The sequence below is a fragment of the Larus michahellis genome, chromosome 10, assembly GCF_964199755.1.
Source record: "Larus michahellis chromosome 10, bLarMic1.1, whole genome shotgun sequence".
Classification (NCBI taxonomy): domain Eukaryota; kingdom Metazoa; phylum Chordata; class Aves; order Charadriiformes; family Laridae; genus Larus; species Larus michahellis.
In genome coordinates this window covers 15,777,247-15,800,659 of record NC_133905.1, presented here as the reverse complement: position 1 = coordinate 15,800,659, position 23,413 = coordinate 15,777,247, and the positions used below count along the sequence as shown (strand labels likewise).

Below are 23,413 nucleotides of genomic sequence, written 5' to 3'. Positions count from 1 at the left end.
AGAAGCTCTTTGCAGCTGTCTCGTGTGAATTTTTGCTAAAAGCAGCCAAAATAGCAAGATGACTAAAAAATCCAGCACTGCGAGCGAGGGCTGTGTCCCTGCACAGCGTCCCTCTCTCGGCTCTCTGCTGGCAGGCACGGGCTCTCGGCAGGGTCTGCCGTCAGCATTGGGTACCAGCAGGCTCCTTGCCCGGGGCCACGCTCAGCCTTTTGAAAACGTATTTTATCAGAGGCCCAAAGCGATGCAGCGGCTTCCTGTTACAACTGAACGCATCTGGTTTGGGTTTTCGGATTTATCCCTTGATCCCTGCCACAAGGGGCTGGTGCTTTGCCAACCCGTTGTTTCTCCGCTGGAAACAGATGGTATGGGCTAAATGTTTGTTTGCCTTCATAACCCAGTCCGAAGTATTCAATGCCAACCTGCTGGCCAGATGTGTTTTCAGAGGCCTGCTCCTCCGCCACCTGAGCGCCCTGTCCCCGGGCTGGTGGCCGCACCATGGACCTGGGGACAGGTGCAGGACAGACAGGCACAGGCTCATGCCAGCAGGTCCCATCCCACCCCTGCTCTGACCCCGCCTTTGAAATCCACGAAGCCATCCATTTCCGTGCTAAAATGGTTTTATTTTTCAGACCTTGACTTACCTCTGCCTGGAGTTTTTTTTCTCAAACTCAGTGAAATCAAGAACCAAAGGTGATGTGAGAACTTAATTCTGATGGAAAGCTTACTCCTTCTTGGAAGAGGATAAATAGATTAATGCTTACTTTCATGGCAGCCTTTCTAAGTCGCATTTTTGGTGGCTAAGAAACCATAAAGAACATCTACTTCAGGGAAGACGCATTTATCCTGATACAACATTTTCATTAAAATTGGTCGAAACTGAGCTTTAGAGTTTTGCAGGAGCTACTGATATTTCAAAATTTGTCCTGATAAAAAAAAAAGAAAAAGATGACTTTTTTTCCCCAAGCCACAGCATTTGTAGGAAAACCCTTGAATAATTCTGGCTTTCTCCTGGTGAAAGATCCTGGGGCAAATTTTCTGGTGCTGTAAATAGATACTCTTCCCTGAATGCTCTGCGCTTTGCCATGAAGAGTGTTGACTACAGTCTCCATCTCTCCAGAACTTGTGCTCGCGACAGCCCTGACTCTTTCTCCAGGCTGTTATTCAGCTTCCAAAACCCGATGCCAAAATTCCTCACCCCAGGCAGACTGGGCCAGGTTTTCCCTGCCGCTACTCAGCTGGCTGCAGCAAGTTTCCACGGGGAATGCGACCCAATGAGTTTAATCAAAGGGTGCTTTCATGCTCTTTCAAAGCGCAGACGTAAGTCACACGAGGGACTATTGACGACAACCAGAAATCTGATGCAAAGTGTAAATGCCATGCCTGGCTGAAGGGCTTAAAGCCAGACCAAGAAAAAAAGAAAAGTTAATATAAAAGGAAAGAAAGGTTTCCTCTTGAAGATTTAAGAGTAGGCTGCAGCCTCAGATAGATCAGTTACCGTATGGGCAGACTGAATGTAGGAAAGATAAAAGGACAGGATTTCTGGAAAAAGTAAAACAAAACAAAACAAACTTGGGCCACTGACGCCATCAACTGCACCCTGCTCCTGCCGACGGGAAAAGGCATTGCCTGTGACGCTGGCTTGATTCCCATAGGTACAAAACAGAGGTTCCTCTTTAAGAGTAGCTTTTCTTCCAACCCTAAACAAATGTCTGTGTCACAATATGACGGGCTGGGCACCTCAAACACCAGCCAGCAGGGAAGGGCGGTGTTGGCGCTGGTAGGCCGCAGCTGAGCGCTGGCTCCATCCCCGCCAGACCCGACACGCTGCAGAACAGGAGAGAGCTGGGGAGAGCTGGTGCGGTTCGCAAGCCTCTGGCATTTGCCATGGTTAGTGGAAAGCATGTACCATTTGTTGAACTTTTATGGTTAAAATACTGTGCCCAACAGTCAAGTAAACTCTTGCATACTCTCAACAAAGCAGAAAATGCAGTTTCCTTCCTGGTTGCTTTCAACTGTAAACACTCGGATTTGATTTGTCTAAACTTTTGTCCTTTTGGGAGGAAGAAAAGTCTTAAAGACTAAGATATTTGTAACTTGTTCATTTTGTTTGTACTAAAAAAAAAGTCAAAAGGTTCTTCTTTTGGCTGGTGTGCCTTACCGAGCACATCCTCGGCATGCCGAGGAGGGGGCAGATGTTGGTGCCGAGCAGTGCCTGTGTCCCTTCACTTTAGCCCGACAGGACATACTGAAACCAAGCCTGACCCCGGGCCCTGCACAAGGTGGGGACTGGGGGGGCTGCGGCAGGGGTGGGCAGCACCCAGCAGGGAGCTGCTCCCAGGATCCAGCCCCAGAGCATCCATCTGGGATGCCAGGCTGGCCGGTGCAAGTGAGAAGCAAGGCTGGTCCCCAGCAGAGCAAAGGCAGGTCTGCGGGCAGGGGAATTCCTGCATGGGGCCACAGGGATGTGGCTGGAGGAAGCCCCTGCTTGCCTGATGTTGGGAAGGCAGCGAGGAGCTGTGGGGCTTGGCAGGGTTCGGGAGCAGCCGTGGCTGGAAACCTGGTGGGGGGAAGAAGATGGGGGATGGCAGCACTTCCAAAAATCAAATCCAGGCTTAGGATTCCCCGTAACAGCTTTTCTCCCAGCTGTACTTAATAACGCAGGCGTGTGTCAGGAGCGAGTGAGCCCAACTGCCTGCGAGCGGTTCAGCCCGGTGGGTCCCATCACACAGACCCAGCCCCAGCAGCGAGGGCTTTGCCCCCCAAGGCTGCCTGCTGCGGCCCCCGCGGTGCGGGGCACTGCTGGACTCAAGGGACTGGGAGCAAGCCCAGCGTCCTAGCGGGAGCCAGGGCACGCGTTGGAGCCCAGTCAGTAGCCACAGCCTTGGCTCGTCCTCCGCGAAAGGCACCAGGCTGCCAGTGACCAGGGGGTGGCAGAACAATAAGCGCCGCTGAGTATTTGATCTCCCTTGAAAAGTCCTGGAAAGCGAGTAAATCTCCTCAAGTGTCACAAACTCACGTTTTTAGCCCTGCAAACAGTAAGGCGCTCTGTTACAACAGAATATGCTAGTGTCACCTAGAGCAAACCAGCAACAGTGGGAAGTAATTTTAGCATGGCCCCGAAGAAGAGTTATGGTGGGCGGCTGATGCGAGGACAGATCCTGAGCGCTGCCGGTCAGCACAGCTCTGCCAACAGCCGGCGACGAGCCCACCCACCCTGGGAGTGCAAGGACACCCGCGCGGCAGTGGCTTGAGACGAATCCCAGTGGGAGCCCTCAGAAAAAGATACGGTCTTGTAAAGGCATCCACGGCACAAGGGCTTTTCTTCCTGCTTGCTCCCAATCTTTCCTTTTAGATTGTTTATCCAAACCCTGCATTTAAAGAGGTGTCTTAGAGATCCAACATCTGGCCCACAGAAGACGGCGTTCTGGATGCTGATATGCCAAGGTAACACCTCCACATCCTTTGGGCAGTGTTAATATTATGACAGCGTTACAGTATAACCAAGTGTTTCTTCGTTCAGATTAACGCCCTGGCTGTGCCCCAGCCCTTGCCAACCTGCGAGACACTGCCTGGATTTCCTCCCACTCCTCGAGCGGCACAGGGCTCCGGGCTTGACATTGGCACTCGGTGTTTAAACAAAATACACATTAATATCTGCGGAAGTAATGCCTGAGTAATAGCTACAGGAACAGACACGATTAGGCACTGTGGAGAAAAACAATTAAGCTGATCAGCCAAAATATTAGGAAAGCAACTCTGCAAATACCATTTTTTTTTTTTCTCTCTCAAAAATAAAGAAGGAGCCTGCGGTTGCTGGGAGCTGTGCTCTGAATATTCATGGGGTATTACTGGTCCTCAGGCGGCGCTGGTTTGCACCGAGGATAAGGAAGGCCACCAACTGTTAACCTTTGCAATTTAGTCTTTCATTTCCCGCATTAATACACTACGGAAAAAGCAGAAGTGGGCGGTCACGGTGTATTAGTCCTGATAATGGCTGCGTGAAATCAGGCTGAACTCCCTCGTCTGCCCGCAGAGAGGAAGGCTGGGCCCGAGTCCGGGGGAGAAGAGGAGGGTTTTGCCACAGCCTGAGAGCCCACTGGGGCAGGGGCAGAACGGACCTGGGCTTGGGGCTGTCAGACATAGACAGACAGACAGACAGACAGACAGAGTTCCCACGGGACAAATGCTGTCACCTTTCCTCCCGAGAGCTGGGGGTGAACATGGCGGACCCGCCTCCTGAGCAGCCTTGAGGGCACAGCCTTGACCACACCACCAGGTCCTACTCGTGTCATGTGTGTTCTGTCTTCACCATCTGGCCAAGATTAAACTCGATCATCTAAAAATCAGAAGTAGGGAGCCGGTGCCTGACGCCGCAGGGCTGGCGCTCGGGGCCATGCACACGCTTGTGCCTTTCCACTCTGACAGGCAGGGAAAGAAACTTTGGTACAAACCATTTTGGATGGGGCAGACTACTTGGGAAGGGTTATTTTTCTCACCAGGCTCCTGCATACCAGCACTTCCAGGCGCTCCTGCCTGCCTGTCTCCCCCTTACTGGGCAGTTCTCCCTTCCTCCATCATTCGCAGGTTCCTCTCTGGGTCCAGTGAGCATTGTGGGTTGCTGTGTGATGGATGCTGGCACTGTACAGGATGCTGCCACTGAAAACCGGTCCTCCCCAGAGCAAAACACCAAACTGGGATGTGGTTGTTGCTTCAAAGATGGAAAACTGCCTCACCAAACAGTCCGGATCTTCTGGAATTACTCACACTGTGTAAAGTGGGAATACGGGAAGCTATTCAGAAAACATGCATTTTCTGGGGCATCTCCCCGTCCCTCACTGTCACGGCTGGTGTCCCTGGCAGGTGCTGGTGGCAGCCAGGATGGAGTCAGGCAGTGCCCACGCTGCCCACAGCTCCTGCTGCATCCCGGCAGGTTCAGCTCCCCGGCGATGCAGGGTGGGATTGCTGGCGGCTGGTGGGGCAGCAAGGGGCGGGCTGCTGGGCTGCAGTGGGGACAGGGACACGCCACCCTCCCCATCGGGTCCTGTCCCCCCTCGCCTCCAGCCTCCGCTGCTGCGGCACTCGCCCGGGAGGCGCGGTTTGGCACCGCGGGGCGTGGAAACACCCATGGAAAAAGCAACCTGAGAACAGCACGGCTCTGTCTCCGCTGTGGCCCCGCTTGTACAACAGCCATCTGTTGGCCAGCCTCCCGCTTCGGAGGAAGCGCTGGTGAATAAAAGGCTGGGGAACAAAACGTTTCATTTTGGTTTGCGGCATGTGCACGTGTGCAAGGGCAGCAGGAAGCATGGTGAGGGCTCTGTTTGGCTATTCCCCTCCCAAAAAGGAAGACGTAACGCCAGCGTCGTGCCCATGTAAGGCTACAGAGACACCTTACGCGATGCACAAGACAAACCGTCTCTTGGAAAGTTCTTGACCACAGCCCAGCTCCGTGAGACAAACACAACCCACAATCGCAGTCCCTGCGCTACCGACTGCTGGGATGCTGCCCATCGCTGGGCTGGGAGAGATGGGGAGGAAAAACCTCCCCTGGCTGCTGGGGGGTGGTGTCGCACAGCCAGGGTGGGGGTCCATGCGCGGTCCTTCTCATGTACCAAAAGATGGGAGAGCAGCCCGGACCCAGTGGCTGGGTCTCCATCATGGGAAGCCACCTCATCCCCTGCACAGGGGAGCGATGGCTCCGTGCCCGTGGGATGCAGCGGGGGGACGTCCCCAGGACAGGAGCGGGACAGCCTGCACCAGGCACGACCGAGCAAACCCATTTGGCATCGCTGGGGCTGCAGGGCTGATTGATGGGAATGCACCACTGATCAGGGCAAGTATGATTTTTCCATCCTCACCTGTCACTTCTTGTCTTTCCTTCAGCTTCTCATCACGCAGTTCAAAACCCCTTCCGTCAGCAGAGGAACCGAGGCGCTGCTCCTGGAGAGGATGAGCAGTTCTGTAATGCAGCAACTAGGGAATAACTCCCCATTAGTCATGGAGAAGCTCAGGAGCATGAGGGTACTTCACGCAAGCACAGCTCTAGTGCGGACACAAGGAAAACACTGTACTTACACTGGTTATAAACTGGCTGATGGTGTTTGCAGAGGGATCCCCTTGAATCACCACTTCTTTTCACAGTCTGTTCTCCTGCATCCTGGGCCAGCCAGCATCCCGCCTCTCCCGGCACAGTGGCACTGCCGGGGCGGCTTGTCACAGCTCCGCTCTCCTCCAGCCACAGCAAGGTCCATCCCAAACCCCAGGGAATTCATGAAAACCCCTCAACACTAGGTAGAGTCAATTTAGTGAGCAGTTAATTAAAGGCAACTTGTTATCAATTTGGAGATTCCCAGAGTATGTGATTGTTTAGTCCCTGTAAAATCCCCAGAAAAGAAAAATTGCAGCAACAAGTGTTCCTTGGATTTGAAAAATGACCTTTCTTTTCTGAGTAAATTCAGAGCTGCAAAACCAGAAGGCTGGTGCCTTCCAGTTGAACGGCTTTCGAGTCCCGTTCCACTAAAAGGGTTGCTTTTCAAGCCTTGTCAATCTAAGGAAATTTATTTAGGCAGTCTCAAGGGAAGGTCTTGGCAAAGCATTAATAGGTTTCTTTTATAAAAGAGGCCTTTATTCACTGGTCTTTAAGTTGGCCCGTGTCTCACTCGGCTTTTTGAGTTCACGTGTAGAGAAAACGTCTGTCTTTGACAGTCTCCATGCTCCAGCGCCACTGTGGGGCTCCGGAGGAATTTGTTAAGCCCCTAATGAAACATCTGGCTCAACAATAACACAGCTGCGCGCGGCGCCTTGCCCCCAGGCGGTGCAGTCCTGCAGCCCCCGGCACTACGGGCATCTCGGCTAACACGCAGCGTGGGGTTGGACGCGGGCAGCGCGCTGGGCGACACGCCGGTGCGGAGGCAGGTGAGTCACACGCACAAAACGCCACCCCACCCCGCTGCACACACTTTCTTACCCCAGCTCCGTTGCAGCTTGCCTGCCGAAGGTGCACCAGGACACAAACCGCTCCACGGAAAAGGCCTTTTCCCACTCTGGGTGGCGGCTGGAGCTAAAGCCGGGCAGTTGGAGCTCCAGAGCACCGAGCGCGCCTATGGACTTTGGGACCTGCAGGCCTGGGCTCTGGCCGCATTGGTTTTGCCCCGTTTCACCATGCAGCCGCCTCCCCGCAGCTCTCACCGACACGGGCGGCGAGGCCAGCTGCGGGACACGGGGTGCCCAGGCGATTCAGGGGGACAGATTCCTAGCAAAGGCTGTAGAAAAGCAGTGGGAGAGTTATCCTTGCCAAGCGAGCGGAGCAGTGAAACATGTCAGGACTTCGCGCAATTTAAAAAAAAAAAAAAAAGGTAAAAAGAAAATCTCATTCAAAAAAGCATATTCAGCAGCTGCAGCACGGGTCCTGCAGCCAGCTGGACCACGAGGCACAGCCCCAGCTCACGACCATGTCAGCACCCAGCGCTGGGCACGTGTTTCTTGGTGGGGTTCCCTGCCCGCAAGATGGCTGGAGCCGACACCTGGAAGTTGCTTGAAGTAGAAGGGGTTATTTGAACCCTGCCCCTCGCGATTTCAGAAGGCACTTTGCTTTCCAGGTAGACAAAATCTGGTTGCCTTCAGTTTTCTTTTATTAGTGGCACGACGCAGCGCGTGGCCACGTGAAGGCACAAGCCAGGTATTCCTGCAGATGTGCGTGGCAGGACAGGAGAAGGACCGTCGGCTGAGCACGGTGCCACGGGGCTGCGGGAGATGCTTGTGCGCATCACCTCTTGAAACGGGGCAACAACGCAGAAAAACCTCAGTGTGGAGAGATTTACTTTCGGGGTGATTTGGCTGAAGAAGTTGAGTAAAAAGTAAATAAAAGCTCAAATCAGACTTACATATGCATAATTAACCTCACTTTTTATAGAACAACGCATACCCATATGAACTTTATTTAGCTCCGTCCTAAAGCAGCAGCTGTCGCAAGCCTCTGGAAGAGCGTTTCCACCAAAACACAGCAGCACTTCATGAATACTTGTTTTTGCACCTCTAAATGTTTCTCTCTGGGGCTTTTAAGTGAGTTTTATTGCAGTGTTTATATAGCTACCTCAGTCTGCCTTTAGTTTATGTTTTTTTCACCTGAAGCCACTGAATTTTGAGTTTTATTAGTTATGGGTATCTGAAACCACATTCTTTTAAGAACTGAATGCACTAATAAAATTCCTGAAAAGTTTCTGTTGGAGGCAATCGTCTTCTGCCCAGGTATCTGATTCTTATTGATTCTTATTATACCAGAGATGGCCAACTTCTCTATGCTGTTTGTTACCACTGAGGTAAATAACAAGAATCCCAGCGATTCCTGCAAATCAGGACCGAGTCAATTCATTGGAGAAATATCCAAGCAAACAGATTATTATTTTTTTTCCTTGAAATACATTGTAAAGGAGAACGCTCCTTAGCTTTGCTTGCAGAGAACAAAGTGAAACGCAGCTTGATCACCACGGAGCCAAACCCCCACCTCTCGGGCCAGAGCAAAACAGCCTCTTCCAGGCTGGTAGGAAGGCTCCTGCAGAGAACGGCTCTGCTGCTCAAAAGCTGGGCGCTGCAGGAGAAGGTGAGAAGAGCATACTTCATCCCCCCCTCCCCCTTTAAGGATCTTCTTACCTTTCCTGCACGGTCCCAGCAGCACGGGGGGCGCAGAGCTGGCCCCAGGCCCACACACCATCCATGTCCTACAGCAACCAGCCCTCACCCTGTCACCACTCAATTGCTCCTGATGACAGAGATCTCTCTTCACGGGTTCAGGGCCCATAAATAAATCACAGTGCCCAGGTGTTTTCCATAGACCTCTGAGGGAAACCTGTTAAATATCTCCAGATCTGCCTTCCCCCGGCTCTGCCTAGAGAAAGCTGTGCAGAGCGGCAGAGGGAGCAAGCCTTGAGCGAGGCTCCAACCAGCTCCCTGCTCCCTCCTCAGCATCCGTGGGGTGGTTGACACCTCTCCTTGAAGTTGTAGCCCATTAACAGTAAGATACTGTCCTCCTGTCACAGGGATAGCTAATTTTCTCCTGCCCCTCTGAGCTCAGAAATTTTATTCCAAGTCCTATGGTTTGTCTTAGACTAGATATTGCGAATTTGTACAAAGAATCAGCATTCACTTAAGGAAAGGGCTCCCTTCTCCCAAGCCCACCTCCCTTGCTGATGTGTATAAAGGCATCGCTCCAGCCACTGCTCGTTTCTCCCCACCTCAGCAGTGGAGGTCCCCATGCCTCTGTGCAGGGCAGTGCACATCCCAGGGCCAATTCCTCCTACGGCCCCATCGACGAGGGGGGATACTGTGGGAAACCCAGAAGGAAGGTGGTCCGAACGGAGCTGCTGTCCTTAAACAGCCTCTGCCTTTCCACTGGCGAAATCCTCCCAAACCACAAACAGACGGTCCCTTTTTCTTCCTCAAATATTTCTTAAGAAGAAAAAAAAGAAAAGGGACCACAAATAAGACAGCGCTGCAAATATTTGTAGATTCAGATCAGTTCAGCTCTGAAAAACTCCAGCTTGCAGAACTTTGGCTGCAGTGTGGTTTCTGCCCCACCAACAGTTATTTTCTCTCTGCCCGCCCTCCCTCCCTCCCACCCACCGTGCCCCGGCTGGCGCTGCAGTCAGGGGGGGCAGGGAAGGGCCCCCCTTGCCCGGAGGCTCATCCTGCACTGCCAGCGTGTGCCGGAGCATGGGCTCCAGCCCGGGGCCAGGGCTCAGGCATGGCCACCCTTCCCTGCCAGAGCCGCTACACTCCAGTGTTCATTTCTCCTCCCTTACAGAGTTTATTCTCAAAGTGCTTCCTCTCTTAGACCATCTCGAGGAAATACCGGGGGTAGTTGCGTTTTGCCACTGCGAGCCAGCATCTCAGAGGCAGGGATGGCAGCGTGCTCCGGGCAGCAGCAGCATCTCTGACCTCCCTCCCTCCGCGCAGGAGCCCTGGCCCTGCCACAGCTGCCTTCCCTGGGCAGCACGCTCGCCCCGCCACGGGAAGGGAACCAGGGCAAGACTTGGGGCACTTGCGTATCCGGAAATAGCTTATTTAACATTTTAGGAACACTTTCGTGTGTTGTCAGTCATATTTAGGAGAACAATTATACAGCATAAGTTGGAGCTGAACGTTCATGTCGGAGGCGCGGAGTCCTCGTGCTCGCCCTCGACAGGAGGAAATGAAGAGGTTTGTCCTTTGCAAAGTCACAAGCCGAAACACTGGCATCAGTGACTGCAGTACGCAGTGCTCAATCGACCGTTAGCCAAGGCAATGTATCCCCAGGCTTCCACGAAAGAGCTAGATTAATACTAAAACACCAGGTGAGGAGTTCAGCTCACCGGTTCGGCTCTTACGGCTGGCTCCGACCAACAGATGCCGTTTCACATGGTCCATGCAGGAAACGAGCAGTGTCCACGTCCTTGGAGAGGTTTCACAGCAGCAGCGCTGAAATTCATGTATTGGCAGCACAGAAAACACTACTGGCCCCGTGGCACTGTCACACCCCGCCCCGTCACCTCCCCGGGAAGGGTGGCCGAGGTCCTCGTCACACCGTGGCGCTTGGTCGGCACAGTGAGACCTGTTCCCATCCGCGGGCGCTTCGAAATCCCTCCCCCTGCCCCAGCTGTTCGCACCTGGCAGAGAGCAAACCTGGTGCAGCCAGGATGGGCAGTTTCAAGCATCCAAAATCCTGGATTTTTACAGATAAAGGAACCCAGTGCAAAAGTTGGGGAGAAAACAAACCAACAAAGAAAGTCCCACGGCCAGCGTGCCCGCTCCCCACTGACGGGGTGCACGTCCCACCCCAGTCCCATTCCGCTGCCTGCTTCCTCATTCCTTGTCATTTCACCTGCCTCTCGGATGGGATCTGTGTGTGCAAAGCAGCAGTGTAACGAGACAAGGCCACGTCGCCATCTCCCAGCAGCGGTGCTGCAGCTGTCTGTAACACTGCTGCTGAGGGGCAGGGACGTTAAACGCTGCGGGGACGTTAAAGACGACAGCACGATGCGGATGAGCCGACTCAGGGAGCGGGATTGCTGGCACCATGCTCCATCAGAGACCTTGGCCACGGCCTCGAGCGCTGCCGTGTGCTCAGACCCTCTCACCGGGGTCCCAAAGCAGCCCGTACCGGGCCACGCAGGCAGCCAGACACTGTAAAGCCGGCTCTGTACAGCAGCTTTTATTTGAAATGGTGGGCTGGACACATCTGTGGCACAAGATGCTTTTCAAACAGTCACACAACACAGCCTCTGCCCTTAGCCTATTCCTGTCGTACACAGTAACCCTGGGAAACACCTCCATTTGTACCGATTTTCTGGACAGACCCTCTGCATACTGCTCGCTGAGGGCTCCCTCCGAGGCCGGCCAGAATACTCCTGTGAATTTAACTGCCTTGAAAACCAGAGCTGGTGACCCGCAGAAGGCAGCCGCAGCAGCCTCCTCCATTCTAGATGATAAACCATAGAAAACCACAGCGTAATGTCTTCACTTGGGGTGAGCATCTTTTCATGCTTACACTGAATTTCAATTTTAATATCAAAACTAAAGACTCGCATATGTTTTGAGCTGTTAGATGCACTAATTTCACGGTCTCGCTCCTGACACTTGAGAGGCACAGGATTTTGTGATTTTGTTAAGCTGTTTAATGGCAGTAATTTTTTTTTAGCAGACAGTGTTTTACAAGCTGCAGAAATACCTGAAAGGCTCGAGTGGATGCCTGCAGTCCAAAAAGCCTGAAGCAAGCACACGTATGCTGAAACAGGGACTTCAGAGGAGAATTACCATTTATAGATCACAAAATCAAAACCCAAACCAGAACATGCTATAGTGGTATCTTTTTTCCAAGTAGCCAAATAAAAGCATTAGTGATGGAGGATTGCGTTAATGGAGACAGACTCCGTAGGGAGGTGACGCTGCTATGTGTGGACTGCACAGTCCGGCAGGATAAACCCGACACAGATGCTATCACTGAGGACAGCCCTTGGACATGAGGTGGACCTGAGACCACCCCACCGCAGCGAGGGTGGTGGGGACGCCCCAGCCCCAGGGTGACGGCTGGGGACGAGGGGATGGCCACCCAACACCACAGGGGACAGTAATGCAGTGCTAGACCTGGAGGCAGGCTCTGGTCTCGGCATTATGCCTCCCCCCCGCTGCCGTGCTGGGGTGCCAGCGCTCCCCGTGCCCCTGCTCTGACATTTACCCAAGCTCCCACCATACACTTTCTTCTGCAGCAGGGAAAACAAGACTCACCTCTTCTTCACTGCCTGCCTTTGAGGCTCTGCTGGTTTTAACCTTGATAGTGGTGGAAGGGGGATCCCCTTTACCCACACAACCCCCCAGAAGGGGAGAGGGAACCACATGAGAAGAGATGTGCATTGGAAATCCCACCTCCAAAGGGCTGACGCACAGGCGGTGCCCCACAGCCGCAGCAAAGCACCAGCCACAGGGAGCTGGGAGCATCCTCCCCCCTCTGCCCAGAGGCAGGGCACGAGGGTCCCCATCCATACGGGTTTAGCCACAGATGGTCGAGGTCCACACAAGCTTCCCCCACCCTGGGGACATGCCCAAGCCACCCACTGTAGTCTCTTCTGGACTTGATGCACACCACGCACCTCTTAAGCTAGCATCCTTGCCATCAAATACTCAAAAAAAGGAAAAATTGTCACCGCACACTTTGTGGGGCTCAGTAGTGTCAGTGCTGAGAGCGCAGCACCCAGCCCATGGGGTCCCCAAGCCCCCCACCCTGCAAGCTGGGCAGCGGGCCCAGGCTGGTGGGTACAGCATCCCCCTAGCCCCTGCTCATCACGTTCAGCTCGGGAGGGGGGATGGCCGCCATCCCCATCCCCACGTTCAAGCAACACCCCACTGTGGTCAGGGCGCTGGCTCAGCGTATCCCAAACCCTGCAAGGACAACGCTGCCAGCCAAGGCAAAACAACCGACACAAACCCCAAACACCCCGGGAGCAGACCACAGCACACTGTTGGGCTTTCTGTGATGCTTTGTTGATTTATTTTTCGCATTTAATTTTCCTCCAGCCACCTGTGCGCTGGCTGCGCACATCCCTCTCAGGCAGATCATCCGAGGGGATGAAACGGACACTGACTTTCCATCAGGGAATGCCATGTGGTTCTCAATGCCTGTGCTAAAATACAGCTTCGTAGGCGATTCACACGATTCCTATCACTGCTTACACTGAGTGCGTGCATTTTTGGCTGCCGTAACATTGCAGGGTTTAGAACAACAATGTGTTCTTTAAAAAAAAAAAAGTTTACAAAGATGTGAAGGTATTTCCCTTGTAACAGAATGAAGAAGAGGCAGTAAAGCTAATCACTGGGCTTTATTTTCCATTCCCCAAGAGTGTTTGTATCCAGGGCTGATCCAAGGGAGCTCTGTTATTCCTCGCACAATGTCAGCTCTGCACATCCTCTCCTGACCTGCACCATCTCACTGGGTTCACAGAAGCGACTGCCCAGGCACCCAACACAGCTATTGACCGACCCGAGGTGGACAAGTGATGCCAGGAGCACACGTGCCACGATACCCCGCGACACTCCGCCATCACCTCGGGATTTCCCTGCTCCAGCATTTCATTTACTCTCTTTAAATACCCCAGGGTTCCCAGGAATAACAACCACACGAGAGCACACGGCTGGATGAAGCCCCAGTAGGACTCGCACCCCACAAACCGACACGTCTGGAACCCCACATGGGTCTCACCAACAGGTTGATGGACTGACCTGCTCCTCCTGGCAGCGGCATGGGGCATCCCAATGTGTGGGGCAGCATCCGCCCCACAGCTTGCAGGCTCTACCCCCACAGCAGGTATGGTTTCCCCAACTCTCATTTGCCAGTTCCTTTATCACAAGCAAACAAACATCCACAGCATGGAGCACGCTTGAAAGAGAAACCAGCATTTTCTGTAGCAGAAAGAAAGCCCAGCAATTGTGAGCTCCTTGCGCACGCACCTCTGCAAAAAATATTCCAGTTCTCTGGCAATTAATGTAGACATTTAATATAAGAAAAAAGACTGAGCACACAGACATATGCCAGCCTGGACTATCCAATATTTTCAGTGAATATCAGAAGCATTGCTTGATGTAGGGAACAAATACTATCCAGAGAGAATCAGTGACAGATCCTGGGATGGTGTCACCCCTATCAGATCCCAGAGGGGACGGGAGAGCTGCGGGACGAGGAGCAAGACAGGGCCCAGGGCAAGGGTCTGCCAGCTCCAACGGGAAAGTACAGTTCCCTGATTCTTGGAGGGAGTCAGTGACATAGTACAAGGAAAAACTGGCATTGCAGCATTTCAGGCAAGCCCCCTGCTCCCAGACAGCTTAGGCTGGAAAGCTGTTTTCCATAAAATTCCTGGTCAAACACAGCTGAAATAAAGGCCCATACTTTACATGCTTAACCTCCAGCGCGGCGGTGGGAACACAATGCCGCTCTGTGAAAAAACGCTCACCGGGAAGAACGGGCAGTGGGAGGCCGGGGAGCGGTGGAGGGACCTGCCAGGAATGCTCCTGCATCCCAGTTCCAGGGCTAAAGCTCAGAGGGGGTGGAAGCAGGTGACTGCCCCGGGGCAGAGCTGCACCCTTCCCACCGCCCCAGCGTTAAACCAGTCGCCCCATGCGCCAACGTGTTAGTTTTACATTACTTACACTTAGGAGAAAGCGACAGCTACATGTTGTGCTATTTGGTATCATTTGCTTTCAGAAAGCCATCACCCGGGTTAATCAAATTCTTCAAACCCATTGCTTTAGTACAGTTGTCAGCAGCCTGTTAGTGTAAACTTCCAGTATGGATTTCAAAAAATAACAACCCTCGTTTGTGACCGTAGGTTTAGTATGCCAAAAGTTACTTTTGAGATGCGTTATTTCCAAAAGACTATTGCAAGATCTTAGTCATAAGAAGCCTGGAGAGACGTTATAAAACCCAGCTCAAGACAGAACCTCCTTTCAGTCCCTCCTAGTCTGATACGCCGCGTCCCTCCCTCCCGCAGGCGTACGAGCTCCCCTTGCCTCCTCCCCAAGGAAACACTCTCCTGTGCAAGCTGCCTTGGATGCGAGGGGGCACTGAGTTGCTTGCAAGTGAATAGTCACCAATTTTTTTTTTTTTTTTTTTGAAACCTTGCCCTTCTGATGTACTTGTCAGGTGACCCCAGACCTGGGGGGCCCTCGGGGAGCCCGCTGTGCCCCGGGGGGCTGCTCCTGCTCAGAGGCGTTTGCTTTTGCTGCAGGTCGCGCAGAGGAGGCCGGCGTTGTCCAGGGCGAAGGGTTTGCCCGTCAGCAGTGTCTCGCACTCCAGGCAGGCAAAGTGCTTCTTGTGCCAGGCCAGCCCTTCTGCCTGCTGGTAGTCCTCCGAGAAGATGATCTAGGGGACAGACAGACAGACAAGTGCTTATTTCCACCATCTGGCCAAGCCAGAGCAGGGAGAGTGAGCCCCACGCCTCCCACCGTGCCCATTAGCCCTGGAGGCCAGGCTGCGGGAAGGGGTGAATAAAAGGCACAGGATTGCTCCTGGGCAAGTGAGACAAAGTCACAGGCTGCAATTAAGCACTATAAAACCATCAGATTTTAAATGCAACTGAAGCCGGATTGTTGCTCTGAGGTAGATACGGCACAGCCAGCTGGGACCGCCACTAACATCGCACTGTTCTGTCCCATTTTCTTTAGGCACCTCCAGCCGCAGCCCCGGTGACCGGCGCCAGAAGGATGCGCTCCCAGAGGGCACCTGGGAGGCGCGGGCGGGCAGGGAAAGGCACATGCCGGAGAGGCCCTGGATGAGCCGGCGGGAGCGCGGTGCCGCGGGACGGCGGCTGGTGCCTACCTCGTCGCAGCCGGCGCAGCGCGGGCGGAGGCTCTCGCAGTAGTGGCGCCCGCACCAGGCCGCCCCGCTCTTCCAGAAGTAGATGAGGTCAACGAGGGGCTCGGAGCAGCGGCAGCAGACGAAACAGGCTGGGTGCCACTGCCGCGAGTAGCCGGCCCTGTCGGCGTACACCACCGGGCAGTCCCCCGGCACCGCTTGCTTGCAGGTCTCGCAGCGCTGCAAGAGAGGGTCAGGCAGTGAGCACGGGGAGGGAAGGCAGCAGCCACGTTCAGTGCACAGGGTGGAGATTTCATTGAATCACAGAATGGTTTGGGTGGGAAAGGACCTTAAAGCCCACCCAGTGTCACCCCCTGCCCTGGGCAGGGACACCTCCCACTAGACCAGGCTGCTTCAAGCCCCGTCTAACCTGGCCTTGAACCCCTCCACGGAAGACGTTTACTTCTCAGATGTACTGATTCACAGCATCTTTTCAGTGCATCGTTCTTAACCGCACAACTGGTAAGCGGCACAGTTAGCAAAACAGAACAACACACAACCTCCAACCACCTCCTCAACGCGTCCCACTTCTAAAGAGCCTGAAGGACCTACTGTGCTCCTGCTCGACCCCACAGCACCACGGAGGGCAGTGGAAATAAAATGTTCAGTTCCAGGACTGCTAAGCTGTGTGGCTTGGGCTGTTTTTGTTTGAGCTCTTGCTCTGTGAACAGAACTCCAAAGCCAGATTTTACAGTGGTATCAGCTTGGAAGGGACAGCAAACACACTGAAGTGAGGGTGTAGAAACAGTGCAGCGAGGTGAAAGAGCAAGGAAAGCTAAACTGAAGGGCAGGCAATGGCTGCAGCTCAAAAGTGCGGGGAAAAACGTCTCAGTTGTGCAGTGGGGCTCAGACAACACGGAGTGCACCACAGGGCCCCCATGGCCAGTAGAACCAACAGCTCCAAGTCTATCACCCCAGATTGTGTGCAAACATCTGGATGAGTGCTGTGTATGGACAGAACGACAAATCACACTATAATTAAAAGTCATTACAAATATGTATTTGCCAGCCCTCACCTGGAATACTGCTTACTTTCTTCCAGCCAGATCCTCGGGCAGGTAAGAACGGCACCACCCCCAGCAGCTGTGTTCAGCCTTTGGGACCCCCCCCAAGCTAAAATCAGCCTTCACTACAATCCAAAGGTTCTCCAAGAAAGAGTTAAGACGTCCTACAGTGCAGAAGTGCAGCACGTCAAAGATGATGTTTTGCACAGAGATTAGGAACTTTGGTCCTTTCTCACTGTTTTTTTCGTGTATACATCTATGCGTACGGCAGATGTCACTCCACAGATTTCAGCAGAGTGCTTTTAATTTATAACAGTCCAAAGAGACAGAATTAGATTTGGCTAATCTGGAGATTAATTAGCATCTATGCATATTACACACAAGACCAACTGGGTTTACTCTTTATCCGTGCCTGCAGAGTGATCCTGCGATTAGTTAATCGCAAGCTGTAAAGCTCCCCTCGCTGAAGCTGACAGCTGATGGGCTGTTATTTAAGTTCCCATTTCAGTCTGGCTGGCCCAGGTCAGGCTAATAGCTGCTGAGCCTGTGCTTCCTCACTCCCTGCAAGAAATGTTCTTAAGCGGCAGCGGGAGCCTCTTCCAGCAGAGCCCTTGGCTGCAAGGTGCGACCCCCCGCCACCTCCGCAGTCGCCGGGCTGGGGCTGCGCGAAACCAAGAGGCAGCGTGCGGCAGCTGGTGTGTCACCCGTGCTGCGCTCCGAGTTGCCGTGCCCGACCAGAGCATCTGCACCGCGGCGTGTCCACACCTGCACGCTCCAGGGGCGCAGGGTCGGGAATGCCCCCGCGCTCAGATGACAACTTCACTTACAAATGCTTTGTTTTAAGACAACAAGCTTCTAAGAGGGGGGTGGAAGAAACTCAAAAATAAAATTTCTCAGCAGGGGTAAACTAACAGTTCCTAAGCTGCAGGAGGACACCACGGACGGGGCAGGGACAGAGGAGAGGGGCAGCTGTGGTCCCTGCCCCAAGAAACACCACCCTGATGCCACCAGGGCCTGGGGAACCCTGTGCTGGGAGGACAGGACCCCGTGGTGATCCTCCCTGCTATGACCCCAGTAAAGCAGCAGCAGAATCGGCCTCTCTGGGGGGCAGACAGACAACATGGGGGCTCCTCCGTGAGCTCTGCAAGTGCCAAACTACAGATGAGCTCCCCATCACATCCAGCCACTCCTGCCAGGTCATGGCACAAGCGCAGAAGAGACCAGTCTTTGCAGCTGGGGAGTTTTCTTAAACTCATTTCTCCCTTCACACAGCAGAAGGCTACAGGTCTTTCTACACCCACCAAGTGGTTTTTGTTTTGTTGCTATTATTTCTAGCACACCACACGTTTTGCTATGGCATCCTCCCTCGTTCAATCTGGATTTTCAGTAACTGTCCCGCAGCCCCTGGAGCAGTCCCACCACACTGATGGGCATCCCCCGTTTTACCAGCAAACCCAGTATGACAAGCAAAGGCAGTGCAACAGGAGACGAAATATTTCCTGGCTTGGCTTTCGCGCGAGTCGGAGAGGGGCTGTGTCTGCTTACGCAACTCCTTCCACTGTGAAGGGCTTCAGATACATTTCTAAGCGCTCCCAAGCCCCAAGCCAAGGAAGGATCGGCTCCAGCACCGTGCAGAAGACCAGGCTATTTGTGGTCTCCATGAAGAAGAGAACAAGTAGGTGAAGTTGGCACTAGGTGCAGAGGGTCTGGAACCCATCCCATGGGACCCCAGGCCCCTGGTACCCCCCAGGGCACCAGATTCGGGCAACTCAGGGCACTGGAGAGCCCAACCCTGCAGCTGCCTCCACGCTGGAGAACTGCCAGACACATCCATCGCAGCCCTGCTTATCTTGCAAGATCTAACAGCAAGAACAAACACCAGCAGCTTTCCAACTCCCAGCTCAAGTTTCTTGCCAATAAGAACTGTTAAAAAAAAACCCACCCAACTTATTTTGCTGCTTCTTTCTATGGCAATTATTCACAGGGCTCTTCCTAAGCATCGTAACTTCCATCCCCCTGCCATTTACACAGTAAATAAAAATGGCTCTTCAAATTTAAGACAGGGATTACAGCTTGGTACTCACTTTACATCTCCGTCGGGTAGGGAGAGGAGTGAAGACTTAATTAGCAGATTTACCAGAGGTGTTGGCCAAGAAAGTGTCCCTTTCTCCTAAGCTTTTTCAAACTTGCTGTCTCCGCTGGCTGCTGTTTTGCAATGACGGCTCCCACAGACGGAGCTCCCCAGGCACCACGAGCCCCCCCCGAGGACTCGCTACAACCCTGGCCTCAAGATTTTTGGGACTATGGCTCGTTTTGATCAACTGCTTCAGGATTTGATTGGATTCCAACACAGTGGATTATAACACCAGAAGACTTTCCAGTTCTGAGGGGGTTAAAGATGATTTTGCGCTCGGTGCAGAACACTCAGTCACACAGGACAGACACGTTACAGTGACGGGGCTCCTCTCTGCAGCCCAGACACATTCAGAAAGCTGTCTGAGCTCAGATGCCTCTCGTGGCGATTTATGTTGGCCCTGTATGTTTTCCTTTACACACCAATTTCAACACAGCTGGCCTGAGTGTGCAACGAGAGGTTTAACAGCCTCAGCACAGGGACCACACAAACACCCCAGGAAATCATTCCAGCCTGTTTCTTGGTGCAGCTTTGGTGCTTTCTGGGTTCTTTCTCTTCCAGAGCAAGGGTAGTGGGTTTTTGTTAGGGTTTTTCCCCCCCCACATCCAACCTTCATAAATCTATAGTTCAGACTCATGACTTGATGCGAAATAGGGTGAAATCAAGCTGTTAGTGCTGCCTAACAAGTTTGGTATTCAATAGATTCATATCTGTATCCTACTTCTAGCGGACTCCATGAAAAAACACCACGCAAACTGCTTGAGAATCAGGATCTCCAAAATAAGCTATTCGGCACCCTATTTTTCCCCTATGCCCTTGAACCAGAGGCACTCATATCTTCTCAAAAAGCCTTCTTCATTGCTGCAGTCCTGCTGGTCTTTGAGGGTCAGGATAAACACACTCCCAGCCAAGGATAGCATGCCCCAGAGTGGCCCTGAGCAGGCTGGTGGTACTTGTGGGCATCACCTGCAGCATCCTGGAGAGCAGTGGTGGAAGAGGCTCCGGGGAGCTTGCTCAGGCTTGGGAGCAGGCATCTTGTTTATTCTTAGGAGACACACAGAAGATGGTCACACAGGCAGAGAGGTACCTAAACCTCCACATGTCTGCTCCACATGGAGCATGCTACATTTCAACCCTGAATACATCAACAACATTAAAGCCTCCAGTGTCGCTGGCTTCATGCACTTCATTTTCTCAGTCCCTTTACATCCATTCTTGATCTTTATATGGTTCATTTTCATAGAACCATAAAAGTGTCCAGGTTGGATGGGACCTTTAAGATCATCGAGTCCAACCATCAACCCAACACTGACAAAAACCACCACTAACCCACGTCCCTCAGCACCACGTCTGCCTGTCTTTTAAATCCCCCCAGGGATGGCAACTCCACCACTTCCCTGGGCAGCCTGTTCCAATGCTTGATAACCCTTTCAGTGAAGAAATTTTTCCTCATATCCTTCCTAAACCTCCCCTGGCGCAACTTGAGACTGTTTCCTCTTGTCCTGCTGCCTTTACTTGGGAGAAGAGACCGACCCCCCCCTGGCTACACCCTCCTTTCAGGTGGTTGTAGAGAGCGAGAAGGTCTCCCCTCAGCCTCCTTTTCTCCAGGCTGAACACCCCCAGCTCCCTCAGCTCACATGTTCTTTCAGCCTCACACACACTGCAAAGTGCTCTATCTCATTTTTCCATGGCAGAACTTTTCTGCCAGTGCAGGTTTGTGAAAGCCAGTAGACCTTCTGGAAGTTTACCACATTTCAGATCTTGGGACACAGTCCATTCCTATCAGGTCAGCTGCATTAATTCCTGCATGGGAGATCAAATTAAAACAGGCAGTATTTGTTAGAGGGGGAAACAGGTCTGTCTTCAGTAGGGCAAGAAACCCCAGCCCTTCGCAGCCTGCCGCGAGCTGTGCTGCACAGCGCGCCGGTCACCGCGCGTCTCCTGCAACTGCTTTGGAAGCAGTTCCATTTTTCAGCTAGTGCCTCTAGACAAATGATGCTTTAAACTACAGAGAATAACATCACAGCTATGTATTTATTTGGAAGGACGACCTTGCAGTCTAAATAAACCCTCATTGCTAAAATGACTTTTATTGATATGTTTAATAGAAACCTTCCTTTTTTGGCTATTTTTTTTTAGCTTAAAATTCTTTTTCCAGGTCAGTATTTTGCTGCAATAGTGAAAAACTTTTACTGTATTCCTGGACTCTGAAAGTCAGATGCGTGTTAATAGAAAAGGCCATAGCAGAGGGGAGACATTACCCGATATGGAAGGAAAATGAAAACTGCTCTTAACATGTTCAGCACTCAGTTCAGCAATGGCTAGAAAAATCTTGCCTTAGGAATACTCAGACACCACTTTTTCCCCAGCTTTAAATCCTCTGCTGCAAGTTACCCTCGCAAGGGCCAGTACAAAGTTTTCACTCACCATATTTTATGATAAGCATTTGTTCAGCAACCACAGTGGCCACTCCAGACAGCGCTGGGAGAATATAAATCTAAAAGTGTGTTAGGAAATCTCGATCATCTCCCTGTGGAAAAGTATTTTTATGCCCAGAGACATGCGTGGTCTGTTCAAAGTCCCCCAGAGCAATTACAGCCCTGGGAGCACTATCTCCATGTTCACAGCTTTGCAATAATTAGACTGAGCCACCACCTCCTGTCATTTGCGGTCTTTCCACTTGCACTGGCATGGAAACTCAGCTGGAAACACTCACTAACTCGCAGTAAAACACAGTTTCTGTTCTTGAGCACCTTACTGACACACAATCATCTAGGGACATGTCACGCCCACTCTTTCAGAGCTGCCAAGAATCCAAAGTTGAAACCACTGGCTCCTACAGTTAAGGGAAAACGCGCTTACCTTGGTGGTTCAGCACAGCTGTTGCTGTGGAGGGAGGGAGATGGTGAAGGGGAGATCACCCACCCCTCTGCACCCCTCTTGGATGGACGCTGGTGTTCAGCAGGGTGGCAGGACCACGCCAGGGGACCCACTGGGGTCTTTCAGAGCTGCACCAAAGCACAGCACCATGCAACCCGGCACTCCTCTGCGGGTTTGAAAGAGCATGCCGCAGCTTGGACAAGCCCTCAGGAGCAGTACTGTCAACAAGGAACAGATAACCCTGGCCGCTGCAATCTTTTCCCCCCTCTTGTTGAGACCGGATCTATTCCCCAAAAGCTCCCAGCACTCCGAGCGGAGCTGGGACACCGCTTCCAGCCCATCCCACCGCCGAGCCCAGGGCTTACGTAGTGCTCTGCCGTGGACGCACGCTCCAGGGCCCCGTTGGTGGACTCGGGGGGTTTGCTGGCAGCGATGCTCTTGTCCTGCGGCTTCCCCTCCTCCTTCCCGACGCCGCCCTGGCCTGGCAGGGCCACCTCCCCAACACCCAGCGCCTCCGCTTTATACTTCTTCACAAAGTCTTCCATCAGCTTCAGCTCGCCCTCGGCCAGGCCGCGGCACTGGGACGGGTCCTGGTCGTACAGCGGGAGTTGTCTCATCAGCTGCCGCCGGCGATAGTACGCCCCGTCTGTCCCCGCCACCGGCTGCATCTCCTTTGGGATCAGCTCCATGTACTGCATGGCCTGGGAGGGAGAGAGCACCCACAGTTACTCTGAGCCACTGTTGGCAGGGAAGCACCAGCTTTCTCTGCAAAGAGATGCTCTGCTCACCCTATGGAGCCGTGGCAGAAAATGTGCCCCTTCCCCTCCCTCCCCCTTCGAGTCGTTCTAACACACACTTCAGAAACAAAAGGCTGAACATACTCAGATGCAAGTAGTATCCTGGCTACTGTTAGTCATTTCATCCTCAGGAAACAGGCTGGGTGGTTTTGGGGGGATTTTTGGTGGTGTTTTTTTTTTTTTTTAAAAAAAACCAAAAAAAAAAAACCACCACCACCAGACTCCCCAGGAAAGCAAAGCAGCAGAGACTTGCTTCACTAGTTTGCACCCAGATCACAACACACCCTCCCTCACTGGCACTAAGGTGCCACTGTGCCAGGTAACTTGCCAACAAGGCAGCCAAAGAGACCAGAAACCCATGAACATCAAAACCTGAGAGCAGCCGGCTTCCCACTGCCCTGGGCTGGGGTGGGGAGAGGGATGGAGGCTGCGCCAAGAGCCCTCATGGGCTGCACGCAGCATAGTTTATAGCAAAAGATCCGCCATTATCACTTAAAAAAAGTAAAAATATCATTATAAGAAGAAAAAGTAGTCAGATGGCAGTGGAGCCTCTGTCTTAACACTGACAGCCACCAGCTCTACCCAACTACTGATTTTGCCCTGAAGGGAAGGTGTTTGGTGACTGGTGCCCTGCACCATGGAAAGCAAACACCAAGGAACAAACACTCTCCAAAATAAAGTCTTCTACTCAACTGGCCACTAGCGGCTATCTTAAAAGCCGAGTAAA

At 52.8% G+C, this 23,413-nt stretch overlaps 1 protein-coding gene and 1 long non-coding RNA gene across 2 annotated transcripts in view; both read right to left on the bottom strand.

Annotated features, from left to right (window-relative positions):
- Positions 1–4,635: 4,635 nt before the first annotated feature.
- On the bottom strand, positions 4,636–6,205 carry LOC141749254 (uncharacterized). The gene is made up of 3 exons (XR_012589304.1): positions 6,073–6,205; positions 5,856–5,937; positions 4,636–4,765 (listed from the first exon to the last, which is right to left on the bottom strand). It is a non-coding gene; the product is annotated as an uncharacterized LOC141749254 (long non-coding RNA).
- A 7,119-nt stretch (positions 6,206–13,324) lies between these two features.
- LMCD1 (LIM and cysteine rich domains 1) overlaps positions 13,325–23,413 on the bottom strand; it is a 34,107-nt gene continuing 24,018 nt past the window's right edge. Inside the window, exons 4-6 of the mRNA XM_074602484.1 lie at positions 22,255–22,590; positions 15,836–16,051; positions 13,325–15,379 (exon numbers count right to left, since the gene is read on the bottom strand). Of these exons, the coding sequence (XP_074458585.1) occupies positions 15,221–15,379; positions 15,836–16,051; positions 22,255–22,590 (711 nt within the window). The 3' untranslated portion in view covers positions 13,325–15,220. The remainder of the gene's footprint in view (positions 15,380–15,835; positions 16,052–22,254; positions 22,591–23,413) is intronic.